Source organism: Mytilus trossulus, chromosome 1 (genome assembly GCF_036588685.1).
Source record: "Mytilus trossulus isolate FHL-02 chromosome 1, PNRI_Mtr1.1.1.hap1, whole genome shotgun sequence".
NCBI lineage: Eukaryota > Metazoa > Mollusca > Bivalvia > Mytilida > Mytilidae > Mytilus > Mytilus trossulus.
The window spans coordinates 106,325,376-106,346,334 of record NC_086373.1 but is presented as its reverse complement, the minus strand read 5'-3'; the positions used below and the strand labels follow the sequence as shown (position 1 = coordinate 106,346,334).

The window sequence follows — 20,959 nt, the reverse complement described above, 5'->3', positions numbered from 1 at the left end:
GTTCTGATTGACATTCATTTCAGTATATATTTCTTTAATTGTTTTAAAATAATGAAATACCAAGAGTCTACAGATAATTTTTGTTGGATTCTTAATTCTTGAGTCCTACCTTCCCTGAGGCATGTTTCAGCTCCAAGTGTATAAAGTTAAATTTAAGTTATGGGCAAGATAGGTAACAAAGAGAAACAAACAATTTGCCCAAATTTCTGACTTTTTATAACTGCTCCGACCTTGGCCTTTGTTTGTATTGACCAAAATATAATTTAAAAGGGCCTCCTACTCAACAAGAGATGATATTATTTAAATCATGACTGAATGAGAATGTAAAGAAACTGACATGTTGAACTTGACATACTGTTGGATGCCAGTACAAGATATAAGTTTGATAAAATGTAAGTGGTAGCTTGAAATGGATGTCTTAGCTATTTATTGATGAGAAGATATCAGCATCTGATAGTCTCTTAACATTCAAAGAAGGTTTGACAAAATTATTGAGGTCTAATTTTGTTAACCTAAACTCTATGTAAATGTTAACTACTACATGTAATACAAAATTATGACAATTTTTTCAATAAAGCATAAAAAAAAAAATGAAAAAAATATTTTCAAAATATTATTGTGGAGTCTTGATTTTTGTTCATCATAAACAGATGAAGAAGCTTCTGTTTAAAAGTTTGAATAATTCTATGAAATACTGACAACAATGGAATGTAGGATTGCTTAGAATCACTAACTTTCATCATACATCTTTTTCTTTTTTAGCCATGGCACTGTCAGTTTACTTTCAACTTATGAGTTTTAATGTCCCTTTGGTATCTTTCGGCTCTTTTTCCATTAGCGGATCCAGGGGGGTTCCAGGGGTTGGAACCCCCTTTTTTGGGGGCCGATCAATGCATTTGAATGGGGAAATATAGTTGGAACACCCTATCCCTTTGGTTGTTGGTGGATAGTTGTCTTCTTGACAATCATACAACAACTCCATATTAGAAAGAGCCAAATCTTAGGATCACAACTTTATAGTTGCAATTAAATTCATAACACATACCAGGATTAAAATTTTGAACCTAAGACCTGATCATCTACAAAAGACCCAGTCATCAATGATACTCTACATGAAAATATTTTAAAGGCAAAATAAAGAACAAAGTTGAAGTGCATTAAGATAAAACTTTCAGGTAGATGACATTTAACAGCTTGTGTTTATGTAGGTGAAAGAATAACAAAAATAGAGAGAAAAAAAATATTCAGAATATATCAGTTAATTTAATCTATTTTAGCAGAGAGATAAGTTACACTATATCTGTATATCAAACTATGGGTTACCTCTGCCAATGTTTAATGAGGATAAAATCAAAAATACTCAGACAAAAATTTCATCAACAACAACTCATCAGAGGTAATTTTTTCCTATCAAACAGATACTGTTTATTATTATATGATTTATTACTGATTAGGATTCTTTCAGAGTTGTCAGAACTTTGATTTTTACATAAAATAATCTTAATCTGAAACAACAATATGGGTCAAAACTCTAGTTTGGCATATATTTCAAAAGTTTATATGACAATAAACATGTTTATTTAATTTCAAGTTGATGTGATCAAAAGTTGATGGTATTAACTTTAACCTTATTTAGCACACTTTCATCATAGACTGGGCATAAAAATCAACTTACATTCTTATAATTTCAAGAATTTAAAAAAAAAATATCTGTATCATCTTTGTGTGATTTGCAAAAATACTTTCTATCATAAATAATGTCATAAAAGTATCATCTTCATATTTTAACTTGAATTGAATTGATAACAATATAGTTAATTTTAAAGTGTGTTACCTTGCCTTATCATGGGTTAGATACATTTTTGTGATTCTCAAGGAAAAAAATATCTTGTTGAAAGGAATATCTTTTACATTTCTCAAATCTCTTTAAAATACACAGCTGCAATACTATCTATAAAATCAGAGTTCTGAAAAGTTTATAAAAAATGCTGCACTCTTCCCTTTCCTATCTTTTATTTCATTTATAAAACAAATATGGTGGATTCATCAAGTGTCACTTTTCACAAACACATCCTTTAAATTGTATTGTATTATTGCGTGTTTCCATCTTTTTACAAACTTATCCTTTTTACTGTATTGATTCATTGTATGTTCCCATCTTTTTACATGTTTATTTTATATAATGTTTTAGAAGATAACAGAGCAAATTCTCCTTCCTTCACAAAATATTATTCCTCAAATAAGTTCTAGAAAATTTAAACATGGCAGAAGGGAAATAACTCTAATATTTATATCGTCACATTTAAAATGAATAAATCAGTTGATCAAGCTTCTGTTTAAGAAAAAAATTACATAAAAAAACAATTTCTTTACTGCACTTTCTGTTGTAACAATCACTTTAGATTTTGAGAATTTACATGAATCTCGTTTTATTTATGTTTACATCTCATGTAATATGTTTAAAATAATTTAAATAATGTTGAAACAAAGGTATAATGGATATCCCACACAAGAAGAGGTTTTAAAATGAGATATTTATCATAATTATGACAATTATATATAGTTTAAAAACATGTCATATTAATAAAGGTAAAAGAAAAAACAAAGCAATAACTCACAAATATGTGTTAACTAAGTTTTACCTGTCAAAGGAGAATTCATGGCAACAAGGCCTTGTTTACTTTCTACACATAGTGACTTGGATGGAGACTTGTCTCATTGGCACTCATACCACATTTTCTTATTTCTACTTACAAAGGCCCTAATAATCAAACTGAGTTAAACCATATGTAAACTGGTAAAACACTGTATTAAATATCTAAAACATGGAAAAGATAGATAACTTAACAGTTTTGTTGTCTAATGTTTATTTTAAAAATGTTGACAGCTTCAATAGGATGGTACTTTACAAGATTTTAGCCAAAATTCCTGTTCTTATGCATTTGTAAGGCCTTTTTCATAAACATTGGCCACCCTTTAGATCCAAAACAAAATAGTTTTAAAAAGATACGTCATCCCAACAAAAGGGTAGGAAGGTACTTGCATGTGGCTATAATTTCCTTAGAAGTAAAATCTACTAAAAATATATACAAGAACTAGTCAAAATTATAATTCTTTTTTAAAATTATGATATTTGTTAGAGCTTGTAGAATTTGTTTTGTATGATATAAGTACATATTTTGTCATATTTTTATGGCTAAAGTTAATTTCACAGAATTTTAGGACTGATTATGGATATTTAACAAACCTACTCATTTATAGAAATGAACATCAGCTGTATGATCTATGGAAAGAACAACCAGAATTGTCAACCATATCAGATTTCAAATTGTGTAAAAACATACTATTACAGGACACTGATATTGAAGGGTAGAACGGCAGGGAAAGCTGTTTGTATCTATTCACTTGGAATCATTTTTTTTGTGACTTCAAAAATTCAAATTTCCGTTACAGAAGTAGTAATTAATCTAAATTGAATTCAATTTCTTAATACTGCCATTAAGTTTATTGTAAAGATTTGTAGTCATTTCATTTTAAAAATTGATGATAATAATGATGTGCAATCTCTGCATATTGCCTATATATGTGCCCCCACACAAACAACCCCCTGACCCTTAAGTTAGAAATATAAAAAGATACTGAAAACCCTCCTTTGCTTGAAGTTAGAACTAATCTTATGTTACACCTTCTAATGTTAGAACAGTGATGAAATAAGTAACTATAACCTTAATGATGTAAGTACGGTGGAGAGATATTTTGTTTACCCCTATGGCAACTTTGAGCAAAGATGGTTAAGATTCTGAAGTGTTATTCAAATTCAGATTAGTGGTTAAGATAATAAGCAGATACAAGTATAGAGCAGTGTGAGGATTGATAGATGGACTAACAAACTTCCAAACACACTATACCCCATGCTTATCAAAATCTCATCTCTGCTATAAATCTGTCTCTCTTTTCAATATTAGAGCAGTCATCAAAAACTTAATATATCCTCATCTTTGCTATATGTCTCCCCCTCTGGACAAAATCTCCCTTTCTTTAATATATAGGTTAATCCCTCTTCATACAAATTAGACAATCTTTGATATAAATCTGGGCCTCTATGAACAAAATCTGCCCATCTATGCTCTATATGTGTCCTATTTAAACAATCCTGCCATCCTTGATATACCGTTACTCATCTTTAGTTTAAACATATTTATTTATAGTGGATTGGGAAACAAGTTTTTGCAACTTATATTAATCCCTGTCCTCTTTGGGGGTGGGAGTGCTGCCTTGTAGCGGCATTAGCCTACTCTTTTTTAGAAATCTACAAGGGTGTCTTTAACATGCAAGAGATATGGCTCTCTCTTAATATGGGTAAGCCATTTATCGTCCCCTTCCGACAGACTATCATCATTTCCTCAAGACCATACTTGCAAATTGCGTCAAGGGAAAGCCGAAAATTGAGTTCCTGAAATTTTCATCCCAAACGGGAATTGAACCAGGAACCATTGTGTTAGTAGTCCAATGCACTAACCAGTACACCACAGCTCTCTTAATCATCTTTGCTATTATCTGTCCCCCCATTTTATAATGTCAAAATATCTCCTATCTTCACTAACTATCCACCTATAGATAAAATAGCTTCATCTTAGATATATATCTGCACACCAACAGAAAATCCCCCTTCATAGTGTCTGAACAATGATTAAATACGAAACATCTCTGTATCTTTGCTATATTTCTCCCCACCCCTGGAAAACACCCCTTCTTAATGTGAGAACAATGATAAAGCTATAAAGATAATGGTAAAACATTTCCTCAGTGTTGTAGTATATTATTGTATCTGTCCATCATCTGCTAAAACACTCACAATTCCAAAAATAAACACACACATATTTACAGTTCAATCCCAGAGTGAAAATGTGTAAAGAGAAAGGAAAATATATCAAATGGCCAAATATCGATCAATGGCATCTGTCTTCCTGATACAGGGGGAAGTAATAATAATAAGAAGGATATTACAAACAGTACAAAAAAAACCCTCAAAAATCTCAAAATTATATCAAACTGATCAAAAATCAATTTATTCTACCATCTCTCATAATCCTATTTTCTTTCACAACATAGAGAAATGCAACATGGGAACAATAGAAAGACCAAATAAACTAAAGTTCCTCGGAGTCTGAATGTCTCACTTAGAGGTATTTTGCCAAAATAGCAAAATGGCAAAATAAAAGCTTTTCAAAAACCAGTTGTAAAACATGGTTAGTACCCCCTTAATTCATTTCAGCATGGCTTATTTTTATTTCATTCATCTGATCTTAAATAAAATTCAAATCATAATTTCATAGCATTTAAATGTAATTTATGTAAAAGGCCTTTTCAAATTTTTGAAAGAAACAACATTTGGTACAGACCTTTCTTTACAAGAATAATCAATGACAAGGTTTATGGACCCCATGGTATCTATGATGAGTTTATTTGCAATCTCTGGGTCCATACCACTGCTGGTGGAGATTTATTTCCCCAAGGGTATCACCAGCCCAGTAGTCAGCACTTCTGTGTTGACTATGAGTTATCATTGATATGTGTTTATAAATATAAATTAGCTGTTTAAACAAAACTTTGAATTTTTGAAAAACTAAGGCTTTTCTACCTCAGGAATAGATTACCTTATAAGCTGTATTTTGCAAAACTTTTAGGAATTTTTGGTCCTCAATGCTCTTCAACTTTGTATTCTATTTGGTCTTTTAAACATTTTTTTATTAGAGCGTCACTGATGAGTCTTTTTTAGACAAAACCAATGACTGGGGTTAATATAAAATTTTGATCCTGGTATCTATGATGAGTTTATTTGTATATAGAGTCAACTAAAGATGTCTGGAAAGTGGGACTAGTACTCCTCTGTACAAGCGTTTTAGTTCCTACCATGAAATTTAGAATTGAAATAATGACAATTGAGATGGACTTTTAGTATAGAGATCAACGGTGAAGGAGACTTTTGGTATTTGACACATCCTGATCCCATCAAGTTTTTGAATACAAAATTTGTTGTCAATAATAATAATAATATAATAATAAATTCTTTATTTAAAGAATATAAGTGCCACAGTACAAAAGGGATGCACCAAACACAAATCTGACAATGTTTTACTATTATAGGGGTCAAAGGAAAAGGTCAAGGTTAGTATAATCCTTTTGCTTACCAAGATCTACCAAATTTTATCATTCAAACTTCTAGGGTACAAAAGTTATGCACAGAACATAAATTAGAAATGTTTTACTATCTTAAAGATGAAGGTCAAACTTAAGGTCAGATTGACAATCCTTCTGTATATGAATTAACATTTCATGATGTACATGTATCAGCATACCAAGTCTCAACCTAAGTTCTACAGTACAAACTTTATAAGCCTGGCACTAATTGGATAAGGATTTATTACAATTGGGGTCAAATGGGTCAAAATGCAAAAATTAACCAGACCTAAGTATATGCCTCACTCCCAGCCCACGATGCATCTGCATACCCTATTTCATTAACCTAAGGTTAAAGTTGAAAAGTCATACCCTTTATGACATGTGAACCTTAATGAAAGAATAAACTTTAGACATAAAATTATACAAAAGGAGATCATTATGATAAAATAACTGCTGTGTTTGACTTTACCAATGGTTGAAGGGGCGGATACAGCCATTTTTTTTAACAGGGGCAGGAGGGTCCCAACCTAGTTTCCCAATCACCGTAACTTTCCCCTTGGATCCACAAATGGTAACTTACTACATAAGGTTTCCAAACTTCAATAAAATAGCTGAACTGTGAAATATGGGTCATTATGAATTACTGCAACAAAACAAAATTGTACTGGTACTTAATAATGGTAAATGACACATTGAAAACTACTGTTAGTGTGTCATGAAAGGTCCTTGAGAAATAAATCAAAAGTAAAAAAATACATTTGATTCAAAAGTATTAAATGTATGTCACTGGGACAGAAACCTTCAATCATATTTCATGAAACAATAGGAAACAACTTGTATTACTAAGACTAAAAAATAAAACAGACTAACAACAAACAAACCAAAAGTAGTGCACATACATGTCAAAGCCAGATTATTAATAGCTTTGCAATAAAAAACTATATTTGGGATTATCATCGATGATGCTTCATCTTAACATACATTAAAATTTAAAGGTATTATCAAGATATCCATAATGATTCCCTTCTCAATCTTCAAATCTTTTATCATCCCCCCCTTTTTTTGTTTACACATCAACATCTTCAAATAATTCCTAAAACATTCACAGCTAACACCAAGAAAGTAGTTTAAGTTGTGCATGAGGTAATTAAATCATCAAAACGAGATATTTACAATGTTTCTTTCTGTTACCTCATTATAAAACAACATGTTGGTGGAAATTAATGAAGAAATTCTACACAAGATAAATAAATAACTATGATAAACAACATATGCATTCCTGTTAAACACGGAAGTTCATATAAAACAGGTCATACTGTAAAATTACTCACGTATCCCGATCCTCCTCATCATCATCATCCGGATGTTTAACTCTAGGATTTCCATGATTATGTTTTTTACCGTGTTTCGGAACTAAACCAAGTTTTTTAAACTTTCTATAGATAGCAGCTGCAGCCATTGTAAGGAGAACATGACAGTGAGAATGACATAGAACTAGTAGAATCTTTGACAAATTTACAAGCATCAGTCAGCTCTCTACGTAATACCTGGCAGAGCTTATTATATCTACACTGTAACGCTTTTACTCTCTTTTCTTTGTACAAGAATTTACATTATTCACATAAAACTTACATATTACTGTTTATCATATATATTTCATTAAACATTTAATCTGATTTTCTACAAATTTTTAATAATACTATTTCATTCACTTTTTCAATTTTTTTGATAATAAACTTATTTCCCTCCCTCCCCCCTCAACTTCTAATCAATTTTTCAGATTATTTATTCTTCACAAGAGCAACTTAATCAGACCATTAAAATGATTGGAAAATTAAAATTGAAATAGAATAGATAACAATATTCTATGTAGAGCACTCATCTATATCAATCTGATAGGATCTTCTGGTCAAAGTTTCAAAACTTTCCACAACTTTCAAGTACTGATGACCTTTGTCTGACCAGGGTTAGGAGAATTTGGCGCTAAGGAATGTAAAACTTCTGGCAAGTCTAATTACCCAATGATTAGAACATTTATTATGCTACAATTAATGCCCATGTCACTATCTTACTGAGAGTCTGACGTAAGTGTTGTCATGGTTATGTCTATAGACAAAGGGAAATAACTGCAACATATCAAAGATAAAATATTACAGTAGAAAAAGGTCAGATACACAAGTTATATTTATACTTTCTTGATTAAAATATCCCAGAACATGTGTAATTTACTTCAAACCATTCATACATACAAGATTGTAAGTAGTTTTCACAAAACTTTTGTGTGGATATATATAATTTCAAAGATATGTTGCAATACATCAGAATCTGATTTTTCAGGTCAGATAATGAAAGATTTAATCAGAAGACGGCTATTAATGAACAGATGCTCTCTCAAAGTTATAGCATATCAATATGCTTACGTCAGCATACTTGTGTTTCATTATCAATCACTGAGAAATAGCTAGTATGGAGTCAGTCAGGTATCCATAGATGATACACAGCTCAACTGTTACAAAATATTTTTAAAATATTTCATACAAAACAACCTGCTTTAAGAGGATACCCCATAAAACTTTAAAATGACCCCTTTTTATTCCCCGATTTCTTTCCCTTAACACTTCTTTTACATAACAAGCACTGTTCAATGCAGGAAACAGGAAAAACTTTTACTGCAAATTTGTAAATACACGGCTATTCCAGGAGTGTAAAATAAACCTGTTGCAGGCTATATTGAATTAAAGACTAAAATGGAAAATTGTTGAAAGAATTAAATTACTAATCAGAAAATTGGTTATGTAAAATAAAATGGAGAATTTTTTAAGCATTAAAAATTGCCTTTAAATTTTAATGACAGTTAAAAGTCCCATTACACCTGAAATCTGGTCATTATGAACGGAGAAATTGCTACAGCCAGTCATTATGAAATCTTAGTCATGCATTACAAAATCACACCCGTGCATTACGAATCACTGTCATGCATTATGAACAGATGAAACGGGACATCGATTAAATCAAAATGTCATTTATTTCTTTATAAAGTATCAATATATGGACTTTCTCATATTGGCCCTGTAACATGCTCTTGATATTAATAATGGCCTCGGACAGAGTATGGGTATGTTACAGGGCCAATATTAAAAAGTCCATACATTAATACTATAATACGGACTGCCCACAGGACAGTGGTATTGACTGATATAGTGATAATGACTGAGCCGAAGGCGAGGTCATTATCCCTGTCACAGTCAAATTACCACTGTCCTACAGGCAGTCCATGTATCACGATAATGTCCAGTTCTTCAAGAACTATTATGTTTATTTCATTGATGAACCATGTCTTTGAAAATCTTCATAAATTCAAAATGTCCAAAACAAACTCGATTAGTTGTACGATTTCTATGGCAAAAATTGAAGACTAGCCATTCATTTTAGTGCAATATTTCAGAATATTAAAACTTAATGTTCTCTATAATTTTATAATTTTTGAAAACATATGGTAAGCAATTCAACAACTTGAATATGATATTAAAATCAGGAAAATGTTTTATTAAACGGACATCTCTCTAAACAGAGAAACAACGCTCCAAAGGTCATTAACAGAGAAACCCCGTCCCAACAGTCATTAACAGACAAAACCCCCGCCCAAACGGTCATTAACAGACGAAAACCCCGCCCCAACAGTCATTAACAGATGGAAACCATGCCCCACCCGTCATCATAAAAGTCCGTTCACAACCCGTTTTCTGGTCTGTTTTGTTCTATTTATGACCAATGGAACTTTTTACTGAAGAATAATAAATGTCATGTTTTCCCTTTTAATCCAATACGGGAAGCTTATTCTTAACTGATATGAAATAAATGTACTTACAATGACTCCAACTACAATTTACAGGTTGGATAAATTAATCCCAAAAAGCTCAAGCTAATGCACAACATGTAAATTTATTATTCAAATCTGGTGTAAATTGTCACATAGCTTTGAAATAAAACATCAAAAATATTCTATGAATCTAAGGTAGCAGGGGCGGATCCAGGATTTCAAGTTAGGGGGGGCGCAAATTGTTATTTTCGCCGAGCGGAGCGAGGCGAAAAAAATTTGGAGGTTTTTTTAAAGTAAAATTATTGAAATATTCTTCTAAAGGGGTGCAATGTTGATATCTCGAACTATTGTGCGTTAAAATTAGTGAGGAATTAAAGTTTCAAGCTGAAACCGCCTTGAAGGCCGTACAGTGACCTATAGTTGTTAATGTTTGTGTCATTTTGGTCTTTTGTGGATAGTTGTCTCATTGGCAATCATACCACATCTTCTTTTTTATATTAATCCACACCTGACAACAATCAACAGATAGACGGGCGGACAGACGGACGCATAGTGAACGAGACAGATCACAACTACTCACAAGACCAATATATTTTTCAAACGAAAATTTCTACTTTTACCAGCGATTTTTAATTGTCCTTTCATAATATCTGTTTTTTACATTTTTGATTTTCGGAGGTCGTGCCAGACTTTACTGTGTTCGCCACAAACAACTAAAATCAAAATGAGATGCATTTACGCAGTTATGTTTATTTTCTAGGGACCCAAGCATACAGTAATACGGTACAGATTTCGGCTAAATATTTAGGTTGCAAATGAGAAGTAAATATAGACACAGAGATACAAATTAATAAACTAACCTTTCGCTTGAAACAGTATTTCTATCTTTCATTACGGATATTATAAAATAATTTTACCTGCCGACTGCTTTCTTGACCGTGTCATGATGAAATTGTGAAAGTGAGTAAGGGGTGTTTTGGAACTTCAATTATCAAACAAATTGATTATAAAAACCGCAAATACAATGTAACAGTTTTTTTTTTACTTTACATGTGTAACTGCTAAAAACCTATTATATGTGTCATCAAATGCAGCTCCGCGTTTGACTTCTCCCTTTGAAATCATTTATAGAACTAAGCGTAGGTCAGTTGATTAGTAATCACGTTGATTCTGTTAAACTGACTGTTTTATATACTTTGAATGTTAAAAAAGATTGAATGGTCTCTTCTGATACTTTAAATATGTTGAAGTCAACCCATGCTTTGCAAATTTTAGGGGGGGGCGCACGCCCGCCACGCCCCCGCCTAAATCCGCCCCTGGGTAGGCTAACAATAGTGTTGAAAAGATCTATGACTTAACTGATTCAAGCCTTATTGACTGGAATTTGACATTAAAAAGTCTTACTCTTAAACTCTTTTGTACATTTCAAAACAAAACTTTGATTTTAATAATCATGTAAACAAATATTTCTGAATCAGCCAATTTCTTAGTTAATTTAGCACATCACCTTAAATATATGACAAACATTACGAGCTGAAACATTGAAAGAGAGGTAACTCTTCATGTAAAATGAAATAAAATAAAATTGATCAAATTTAAGCAAATCAGCATACTGATAACCAAAAAACACCTATCACTTTTTTGTTGTTGAAGTTAAACAAAAAGTTAAATTTTGAACCCTTTTGAACTCTGGTGATCAGGACTCATTTGAAAATGACTCAAAAAAAGGCAGAAATTCCAAAATCTAAAAATGTATACATTATTAGATTCAGCACATTCAAATCAATCTTTGTTTAATTCTAAATACGCAGTAAGATCAGGCATTTCAAAGAACTCCAACATTTTCTATATTATTTTAACCACATTGAAGTTGGTCAAGAATAAGCAATTTAAACAAAGTTTTTTACTCTAAAATATACAAATCCATACACTTATACTCAAGTTAGTGTCAGGAAACTAAAAATATGTTTGCTTTATATCAGGCCCCTTTATGTCTCAAAATTCTTAAATAATTCAAGTCATAACCCACGAAATCAATTCCAACTTTCCTTTTAATATATAGAACCGTGGTACAAACCAAGTCTTCAAATGACAACAACATCCCTATACCACTATACAGCAGCAAATGTTTTCAGATGTATTAACAAATTTCTCTGCTAATTCAAAATATTATTACTATCCACAAATCTGTTTTGAAAATTAATCTTTTCAGAGTCTATTCTGTAATGTCATTCAAAATTCAAAATGCCTGTGCAAATGTTGTTATAGAAAATTACATGCAATAAGCTACTGTAAGGACATCTAAAATCTGCAATGTTCATTCTAAGATAAATCTTATTTTAATGAACTTATTGAATTGATTATTAAACAAACAGTTTATCAAGCTATAATCATAAAAATGCATGAAATATTTTTCACTGGACGTTACATAGATCTATGATCTTCAGTACTACCTATATTTAAATTTGTTTTTTAAACAAGGTGTATAAAAGAATCATCAGAAGTACTTCTTCTGAAAGTGAAAACGTGATAAACAAAACCAAGGTCAAAAACCTAATTGACGTTAGGTTCATGCTTTGACATAACTTTAATGCTTGATATAACTTCTCAAACAGTTTTATAGTTGACTTGGTTGTGGTTACCTCCCTTTCATTGTATTGCTGTATGCATATCTAACACATTTCTGCTCAATATTGAATAATGTCAGAAATTGGATTAGATGGAAGAAATATTTAGAACAAAACTTAAATGTTTAAATGTCAATTCAAACTCTAATTTTCATATAATATTATTTAAATATCATACAAAATATGTTGACATAAACTTATCTCAATAAAATTATTTTTCTATGTTATGAGACTCCCCACTGAGAAAACTACCATATAGAAAGGACAAATTCCTCTATTGAACTCTGTAAAACCCTGCCAACTTTGTAGGTTTTCAGTCTATGGCGCAATACTAAAATAAGGATTCTTTCTGATCCGAATACTAAATATTATTGAATTACTTTTCTAGGGTTTTGAACTTTTTAGGTTTCACCTATTTAATTAGTCATAACATGTTCAAATCATTTTCTAATATCCCATTGGAAAGTGTTTGTCTTTTAAACTATTTGAGTGGTTGTTAATTACAGCATTGCTTTGGAGTTATTTTAGATCACCATACACCTTTGTATTTGAGTTATTCTAGATCACCATACACCTATCATATTAGTATGTACAAATTATCAGGAAGGTGTAAGAGTTAAAATGGAATTAACCTAATGATATGATAAAACTTATTATTGTATAGCAATATAATATTTCCCACAGAACATAACCAAAAGTTAGCGTGCAATAAATTCTAATATTACACTAGTGCAATAAATCTTCAAAATTCATGACGTCATCAACGTTTAAATCTTAGTTTAAACCAATGTTACTTTCAAATATTATGTTGCTATACAATAAAAGGGTTATTGCATGAATATTGGGGAATATTGTCCCTCGTAGAGCTTGCGAGTGCAATATAAAATTCGCCTCGGGACAATATTCCCCAATATTCATGCAATAACCCTATAATACAATATTTTTAGAGGTTATTCTTATATATAAACAATCATAATAAAGCTACTAACACAAATAAATGTTCAATGAATGATATGTTTTTGACTTTCATTATAGGTTCATGCATAATCTATAATAGCATGATTATCAGTGTGCATAATTGAATAATTACATTATGTGTATGTTAGATCATGCACACATTTCTAGAATGAAGTGCTTCTGTGCTTCATAAGAAATCTATCATCAAACAGGAAGTAACTACATTTAAGATATAAAAATTGACATCTCCACAGCTACAGAACAAATATAAAATCATTCCTTTCCATAAACCCCTCCCCCCCCCCAAAAAAAAAGTTGAAAGATTCAAGGTCTTAAAGACAGATGGACAGATAGAATGAAGGAATGACCTGTCATAACAAGGATCATTATAAACATGGAAGTATAATCCATGTATTGTATTGGACAAATAATACTACAATGATACTAACATACATGTGATCCCATTCTTATATACATGTACTATCTGCCACTGGACATTAAACAAGGATCAATTATCATCATCACTAACTTCTAATGGCACTAAGTTCTTTTTACTCAAAATACACTTCGACCTCCATTTTTTATTTAAAATATTCTTTGCCATTCATCAGTAATCCCATGCACTCAACTCCTTAGATTCCCCTGAGTAAGGTCTCCCATTAGTAACCTCTCAGGCACTTAGTAGATTACATGTCTTACTCTACTCCTTAGATCTGATCCTTAGATTCCCCTGGAGTTAACAAAGGTTTATAAATCTGCTTGATCTACATACTTCCTAATCAATCTTTGATATCAATTATTCCAGTAAATCTCTTGTGGGTTCAAAACCAATCAAACAATTCAGGCTGATTTACAACATCCAATTTACAAACAATTTACTTTAACATATACCATGGGGCCATATTAGTCATTTTTTCAATATACCAGAGAGAGTAAATAAGAATTATTGTCTGAGTAATTGTCTCTTTCCTGTCTTTCTCCATGTATTTCCAAAACTCTTTTACTGACATAATCTAATCTGTATCAGTGATGAACTTTACTATGGGACAGATTATTCATACATAAAAACAGCTGTAATCAAAGTCAATTTGAACTTTTCCCAATCAGATGTTTATTTATTGATTTTCAATCTATGGTGAATCCTTCTTTTCATTCCTTATTGGTCAGAATTTGAAATTCCTGTGAAGATCTATACCCCTTTTAAAAAAAGACCCTGAGGTAAAGATCTGATGTGACTTAATTCTAGAATGGAACAATCTTGACCTGCCCTCTAGTTGTTTACATCCTTGTTCAGGCAGAGTCTCTGGTGAATCGTTGTCTCATTGGCAATCATCATGATAATACTGTAAAGATTTCTATGACAACCTTGAGTTTCTATTGACAAAGTGATATCATTAAGGGAGCACCTGTTTGACCTTACAGTGATGAGACTTAGACAATATGGCCAAGAACCAATAAATCACATATTTGTGTGCATCCAACAAAAACAGATATGCAAGTCAAACAAATGATGCAGTAATTGATAAGTGATCTATGTTCATTGTTTGCCAATAGTCTCCCTATGATCATTGCTTCAATTATTCTTCTGTTCAATATAATGTCAGGGTTGTGTTACATCATTTCACCTGCATAATCATTCAAAAGAAATATAAAAAAAATCCAAATAAGAATATGTTCTAATGGGCAATTAATCCAAATAATTTAAATTTGTTTTGTGATACAAATGACTATACATGTACAATAAAACTTGTCCTTGGGAATGTTATGTGACAAACCATGCTTTATAATGGCAAATATCACCTGCACATTAAGTAATTAAGGCTTGAGGCAAATATATATATATATGCACATGCAGAATAATAGAGCCAGTGGCAAATAAATAGATGCATATTCAAATGATAGGCCAGTGGCAAATATTTCAACGTCAATTATTCTAGGTAAACACATCTAATATTGGCAGACAATATTTTATTGCATTACAATTTATTATTTTAGTCTCCATGACATAATAGAGCAATGAAATGAGATTAACTTCAGATTGCTTGACCTTGATATGAGAACTATGCACCTATTAAAGACATCCTTGTTTATGTCAACATAAATTTGGCCAGTGTAATATACAATATAGCACCTACAACTTTTGGCCTGGTTTACTTTGTAGAAGATTTAAGACATATAAATGAATGATTCACAGTGATCACAGCAGCATGATCGATAAGCAGTGAATGATGAGGTTTGCCCATCAGTAAAACATCATGTTATTGATTGTTAATTAGCCTATTGTCTACAGATAAAGTGATATATATCATAAAAGGAGCACCATACATTCGTTATTGACTTCTAGAGTGGGTTTGACTCATCATTGGTACACCATATGCTTCATGATGTCTGTCAAAGATGAAAATAAAATGTGAAGTATACCCAATTAAATTTATAGCTCCCTCCAAAATCAATAGCCTTTTAACTGCATAATTTGGTGTTCAACTTCATTGTGAAAAATCATTTACAGCATCATATTTTTGGAAAACATATGACACCTTCATGATTTGCCTTTAACTGGTGGTTAAAAGGTCCTTTTATCAATAGAAAAGAAACAATTAAGTTATCATATATTCTATCTTGATACAAAAGTAACACAAGGTCAGGGTTTCAACTGAATTTAAAATCATTATCATTAAAACTATCTGAAAAGACCTCCACACCCTATCAATTGTCAATGTATGTCAGCTCATACCAAGGCCAGTAACTCTTGAAATCTTTTATTATGTAACAAAATATCGGAAAAGGTTATATAATGGATAAAAAATATCCTTGAAAACTATGTAGGTTACAAATTAAGATTTTTGTGATATTTGAATGTTACGCACAAAGAATGATGTTTGGTCCTTAAGTACAATCAAATCAAATTATTGTTATATTACTGCTACAGATTATTACATAATAATTGCAGTTAAATTAAAAGTTATATTTTGATAGCTGAAGGTTTGTCTCAGCACTCTTATTTGATTGATTGCTAGTTGCTTATGTGCAGTGGCAAATATGCCATGCATGTTCAGGATGGCAATTTTAGTTTCTACCAACACAGCAACTATATATAACTCATCTGCCTCTTGTCTAGTCAGAAGAAAAGATGCATTATCTCAAATAAAGTGTCCTTCAGAATTTCTTAGGTTTTCAGTGACTACTAGATAACATTTACTAAACTTAAATGAAAATTTAGTTTTTTCACAATATAATTGTATTGCTGGGTAAGCATACATTCTTTACCTCTGCCACCTCAAAGATAACTAACATTACTAAGGTTTGCAAATCCAGTTTTCTAGGACTCTTATTTATTCCAAATTCTCACACATTTGCTGCATTCAGAACAACATAGAAAATAACAATTAACAAGTAAGATAGTTCAAAACACGTAAATGGTTCATATCAAATAAAAATTTGGAAGAGAAATTCTGATAGTATTGGAACAACTAAATATTTTTTCACATTTTTTATGTAGCATCAATGACATGACATATTTGACCACACTATTTTCCCATCTTATAATTTATCTACATTTAATCACGTATTCGTTATTTTTTGTTATATTTTATTTTGGCTGTACATATTTTCATAATCTATATTACAGATATTGAAAATCCCTTGTCTTAAGACCTTGATTGGAATAATAAAACATCATACCCGTAGCCCCTTGAAAACTAATAAGCACTGTTAAAGTCGACGTTCTGTTCGAATTGTGACTGTTCAAGTTGAGTTTGTGAGTCAAACGAACCCCCCTTTAGAAATTCCTGGCTACGGGCCTGAACATTCTTATTCTTAATGATCCCATCTCATGATTTTTCTGCATTTATTCATTGAATACTTATTTTTCTTCTATCTAATTTTGGCTGCTAACAGATATTGATAATCCCTTGTGTTGATCCTAAATCTGTGCTGTAATCCTTTGATCATTGTCACAGCCAGTTATCACTGAACTCTGTTTGACAGTATAATTATGGCTTTTCCTCCCAGCATTATAAGATTGATTCTAAACTTTCTCTAATTTCTTATCACTCAAATCTACTAAATAATTCACAAAATTGCCTGAAAGGAAATGACTGTAATTGCGTCAATTTTGAAAAATTTATTTTCCAACGCACTGGGCATTTCTGTAATTGCTAATGTATATTCCATGTTTTGAAATTTTACAGACCTTTCAGATGTATTTCATCAATGTCGAAATCTTCTTACATCATGTGATTGAAGAGTTTGTATTCCAAGTGCATGATACAAAATAAATTTTTGAAGAGTTATTTCCCTTTCAGTTTTGTGACTTTTTCATAATTCTGAATTATAAGGTAAATGTTTTACTTTTTTAGGGTCTTCTTTAGTCTAATCATCATTCAACTAAAGTTTCATACGGTATGACACATACAGAGAAAATATGAAAAATTTCAAAATGGATTAACCAGAATTTAAAGCCTCTATATCTGATTACAATGATTATACTTCATTGCTGACATGTTTGCCACGTTATCAACAGAGATTTATTATTGTAACAATAGACTCATGAATAATAAAAAAAAAAAATTCTCTAAATATGTTATAAATTGCTGGGCTTTGTAGTTTCAGAGGAAAAACAAGCTAAGTATTGTTTTTATTTATCTACTTGAAACGAAATGAAGATTTTTATAAATAAAATTGAGAATGGAAATGGGGAATGTATCAATGAGACAACAACCCAATCATAGAAAAAACAACAGCAGAAGGTCACCAACAGGTCTTCAATGTAACAAGAAATTCTCGCACCTTGAGGAGTCCTTCAGCTGGCCCCTAATGACCTTATATACTTTATTTTTGTTTATGGTTTGCTCCATATTGACCTATAAATTTCACAGGAGAAACTAAAAAAATAATGAAGGAACAATAATAAATGGTCAGTGATGACTTAAGCTTAAGGCTCTACAGCCTAGGTCAGCTAAAACAAATCAGTCATGTGATATTCAGTATGTTGTATCATTTCAAAAATCTTTTCTGTTACTTCATATATTATTTTGCACTATTTTTGGTGCAATACCTCATCAGCACAGAAAGAGTTTATTTTTTTCCGATTAATTTTCCATTAATTGTTAGTCATCAGATTTATATGGTATCGATCTGTTTGAAAAATCTGTCTGCAGCATACAGTTGTCATATCTCAGGTAAAAGAGTCAATAAAAAGGAAGCATTAAAGTGTTTCATATTGTTTGATGTTCATTAAAAATCAATGATACTTTTAAGTTTACATTGCAGTCAGTATATATTGTAACTTATCTTGGGACAATATCAAGTTTACATTGCAGCTTTCCCTAGCAAATAATCTAGATAATAATAAATCTTTCATTTTCATTTTCAATTCAAAGCTATATACTTCTTTTCCTAAAAAAAAACCACAGTGTATAAGTGAAAATTTCAATTTAGTATGCTAAATATTGGAAATGGACTTAATCCTACCAACAACAAACAAATAAACATGCATTTTTGAAACCTATTAAGTCTTACATGAAAAGAAAGGTGGCAATGCATGTCTAAAATGGGCCACCATTCCCAGAAATCTTTCCGTGCCCAAAAATTTCTGTCAAACAAAAAAAGCAATATTAGCACCTGAAAAACCTCAATATATCCCAGACAAAATCTTACAATAATAGGCTGTTATCACATACATGGTTCTACTCTGTACTAAGATACTGTTATTGTTATAAAATAAGTATTTCATAGGTTGTCTCAAATATTGCTGACCACTAATCAAAACTGACAACGTATCTCATCACTATGTAAACTTAAAGTAAATTCTTTCATTGTGTAATCATACGTTTTTTGATTGAGTTAAGCCTGCCAATTATATTTTATCGTATGTTTTTCTATGTTGTGATGTTATGCTATTGTTTCAGAAAAAGGGAGAAGGTTTGGATCCATTATAACGTTTAATCCAGCTGCAAATGTTTGCACCTGTCCTAAGTCAGGAATCTGATGTACAGTAGTTGTTGTTTGTTTATGTAATATATACGTGTTTCTCGTTTCTCGTTTTGTTTATATAGATTAGACCGTTGGTTTTCCCGTTTGAATGGTTTTACACTAGTAATTTTGGGGCCCTTTATAGCTTGTTGTTCGGTGTGAGCCAAGGCTCCGTGTTGAAGGCCGTACTTTAACCTATAATGGTTTACTTTTTAAATTGTTTTTTGGATGGAGAGTTGTCTCATTGGCACTCACACCACATCTTCCTATATCTATAGTTCTCTCCATATAAATATCCAGTTGTATGTTAATCTGTCCCAATTATACCACCTAATGGTACATGTCTTACTTCTTTTCTTATTGTCCTCAATTTTTAAACATTTCAAATCAGTAAAACTAACATTACTTTTCTCCATGTGGGTCTGAAACTAATGTTGCAATACTTGTTTTTATTTTTAAACTCACATTTAAAGAAATCTTTAGTTCATTATATCTTTCTTTTTAATCAGAATTCAATCAAGGTTCAATTAAAACTTATTAATCAGACATGAAGATATTTGATATAAATATTTTCACAGCTGAATTTCTGACAGTTTAATAAAAGTCTGAGGAAGGAGACCTTTTTAAATAATAGTAACGTAATTTATATCGAAAGTCTGAGAGAGGAACTGTTCTTAAATAATAGTAACGTAATGTATCGAAAGATTACGTCAGCAAATCTAAAATGACAACAAGATTATTATTTACATTTAAAGATTTATTCAACCAAAAAAATTACTGGAGGCTCTTTTTTTAAACTGTATCAAACTTTATAAAAGCATTTAAATCCATTAAAAATATGGCTACCAAGTACTGACTATAGTGAAAATGTAAAATACAACTAGTTTGAAAATGACTCTGCTAATATATGAACTTTTGTATAGAAATACAAAAAAACATTGGCCTTTTTTAATTTCTCGTTTGTTGCTATGTAAAAGAGATGCTAATGAAATCAAGGACTCTGAAACTCATTAGTCCAGAAGAAATGGTGGACAAAAATATATACAAGAGAGGGGATCAAATTTCAATTAAATTTATATTATTTTATGCATAGTCTCATATTCTATTTAGGTTTCTGCCTTATTCATGCTGGATGAGAAATTCAGTAAAAGATAAAAATAAATCATATTACAGCTTTCATTCTCATCTTAAATTTCACATGTCTATTACAGTAAGTTCTGTAACCTCCTGACAGCTGTATTAATGTATAACCTGTATGATACCTGTATTTTTACCTGTTTTGTATATTGTATATAAAATACTAACTTACCAGGATTTTCTTCTATTGAGTTGGAGCATATTAAATAAACATAAACAGTCCCTACTGCACAAAGTTGTAATCAATATATGTTACCTATGT

At 31.1% G+C, this 20,959-nt stretch overlaps 1 protein-coding gene across 11 annotated transcripts in view; it reads right to left on the bottom strand.

The window, feature by feature from the left end:
• LOC134695971 (3',5'-cyclic-AMP phosphodiesterase 4C-like) overlaps nucleotides 1–20,959 on the bottom strand; it is a 230,171-nt gene that overhangs the window by 98,839 nt on the left and 110,373 nt on the right. Inside the window, exon 1 of one of the 11 annotated variants that reach the window (XM_063557561.1) lies at nucleotides 20,870–20,913. The exons of 9 other annotated variants lie outside the window; for them this stretch is intronic. In XM_063557561.1, coding sequence (XP_063413631.1) covers nucleotides 20,870–20,898 — 29 coding nt within the window. In that variant the 5' untranslated portion in view covers nucleotides 20,899–20,913. Of the gene's footprint in view, nucleotides 1–7,514; nucleotides 7,685–20,869; nucleotides 20,914–20,959 lie in introns of those variants that run through there. One more of the 11 variants, XM_063557501.1, reaches the window with a different exon arrangement.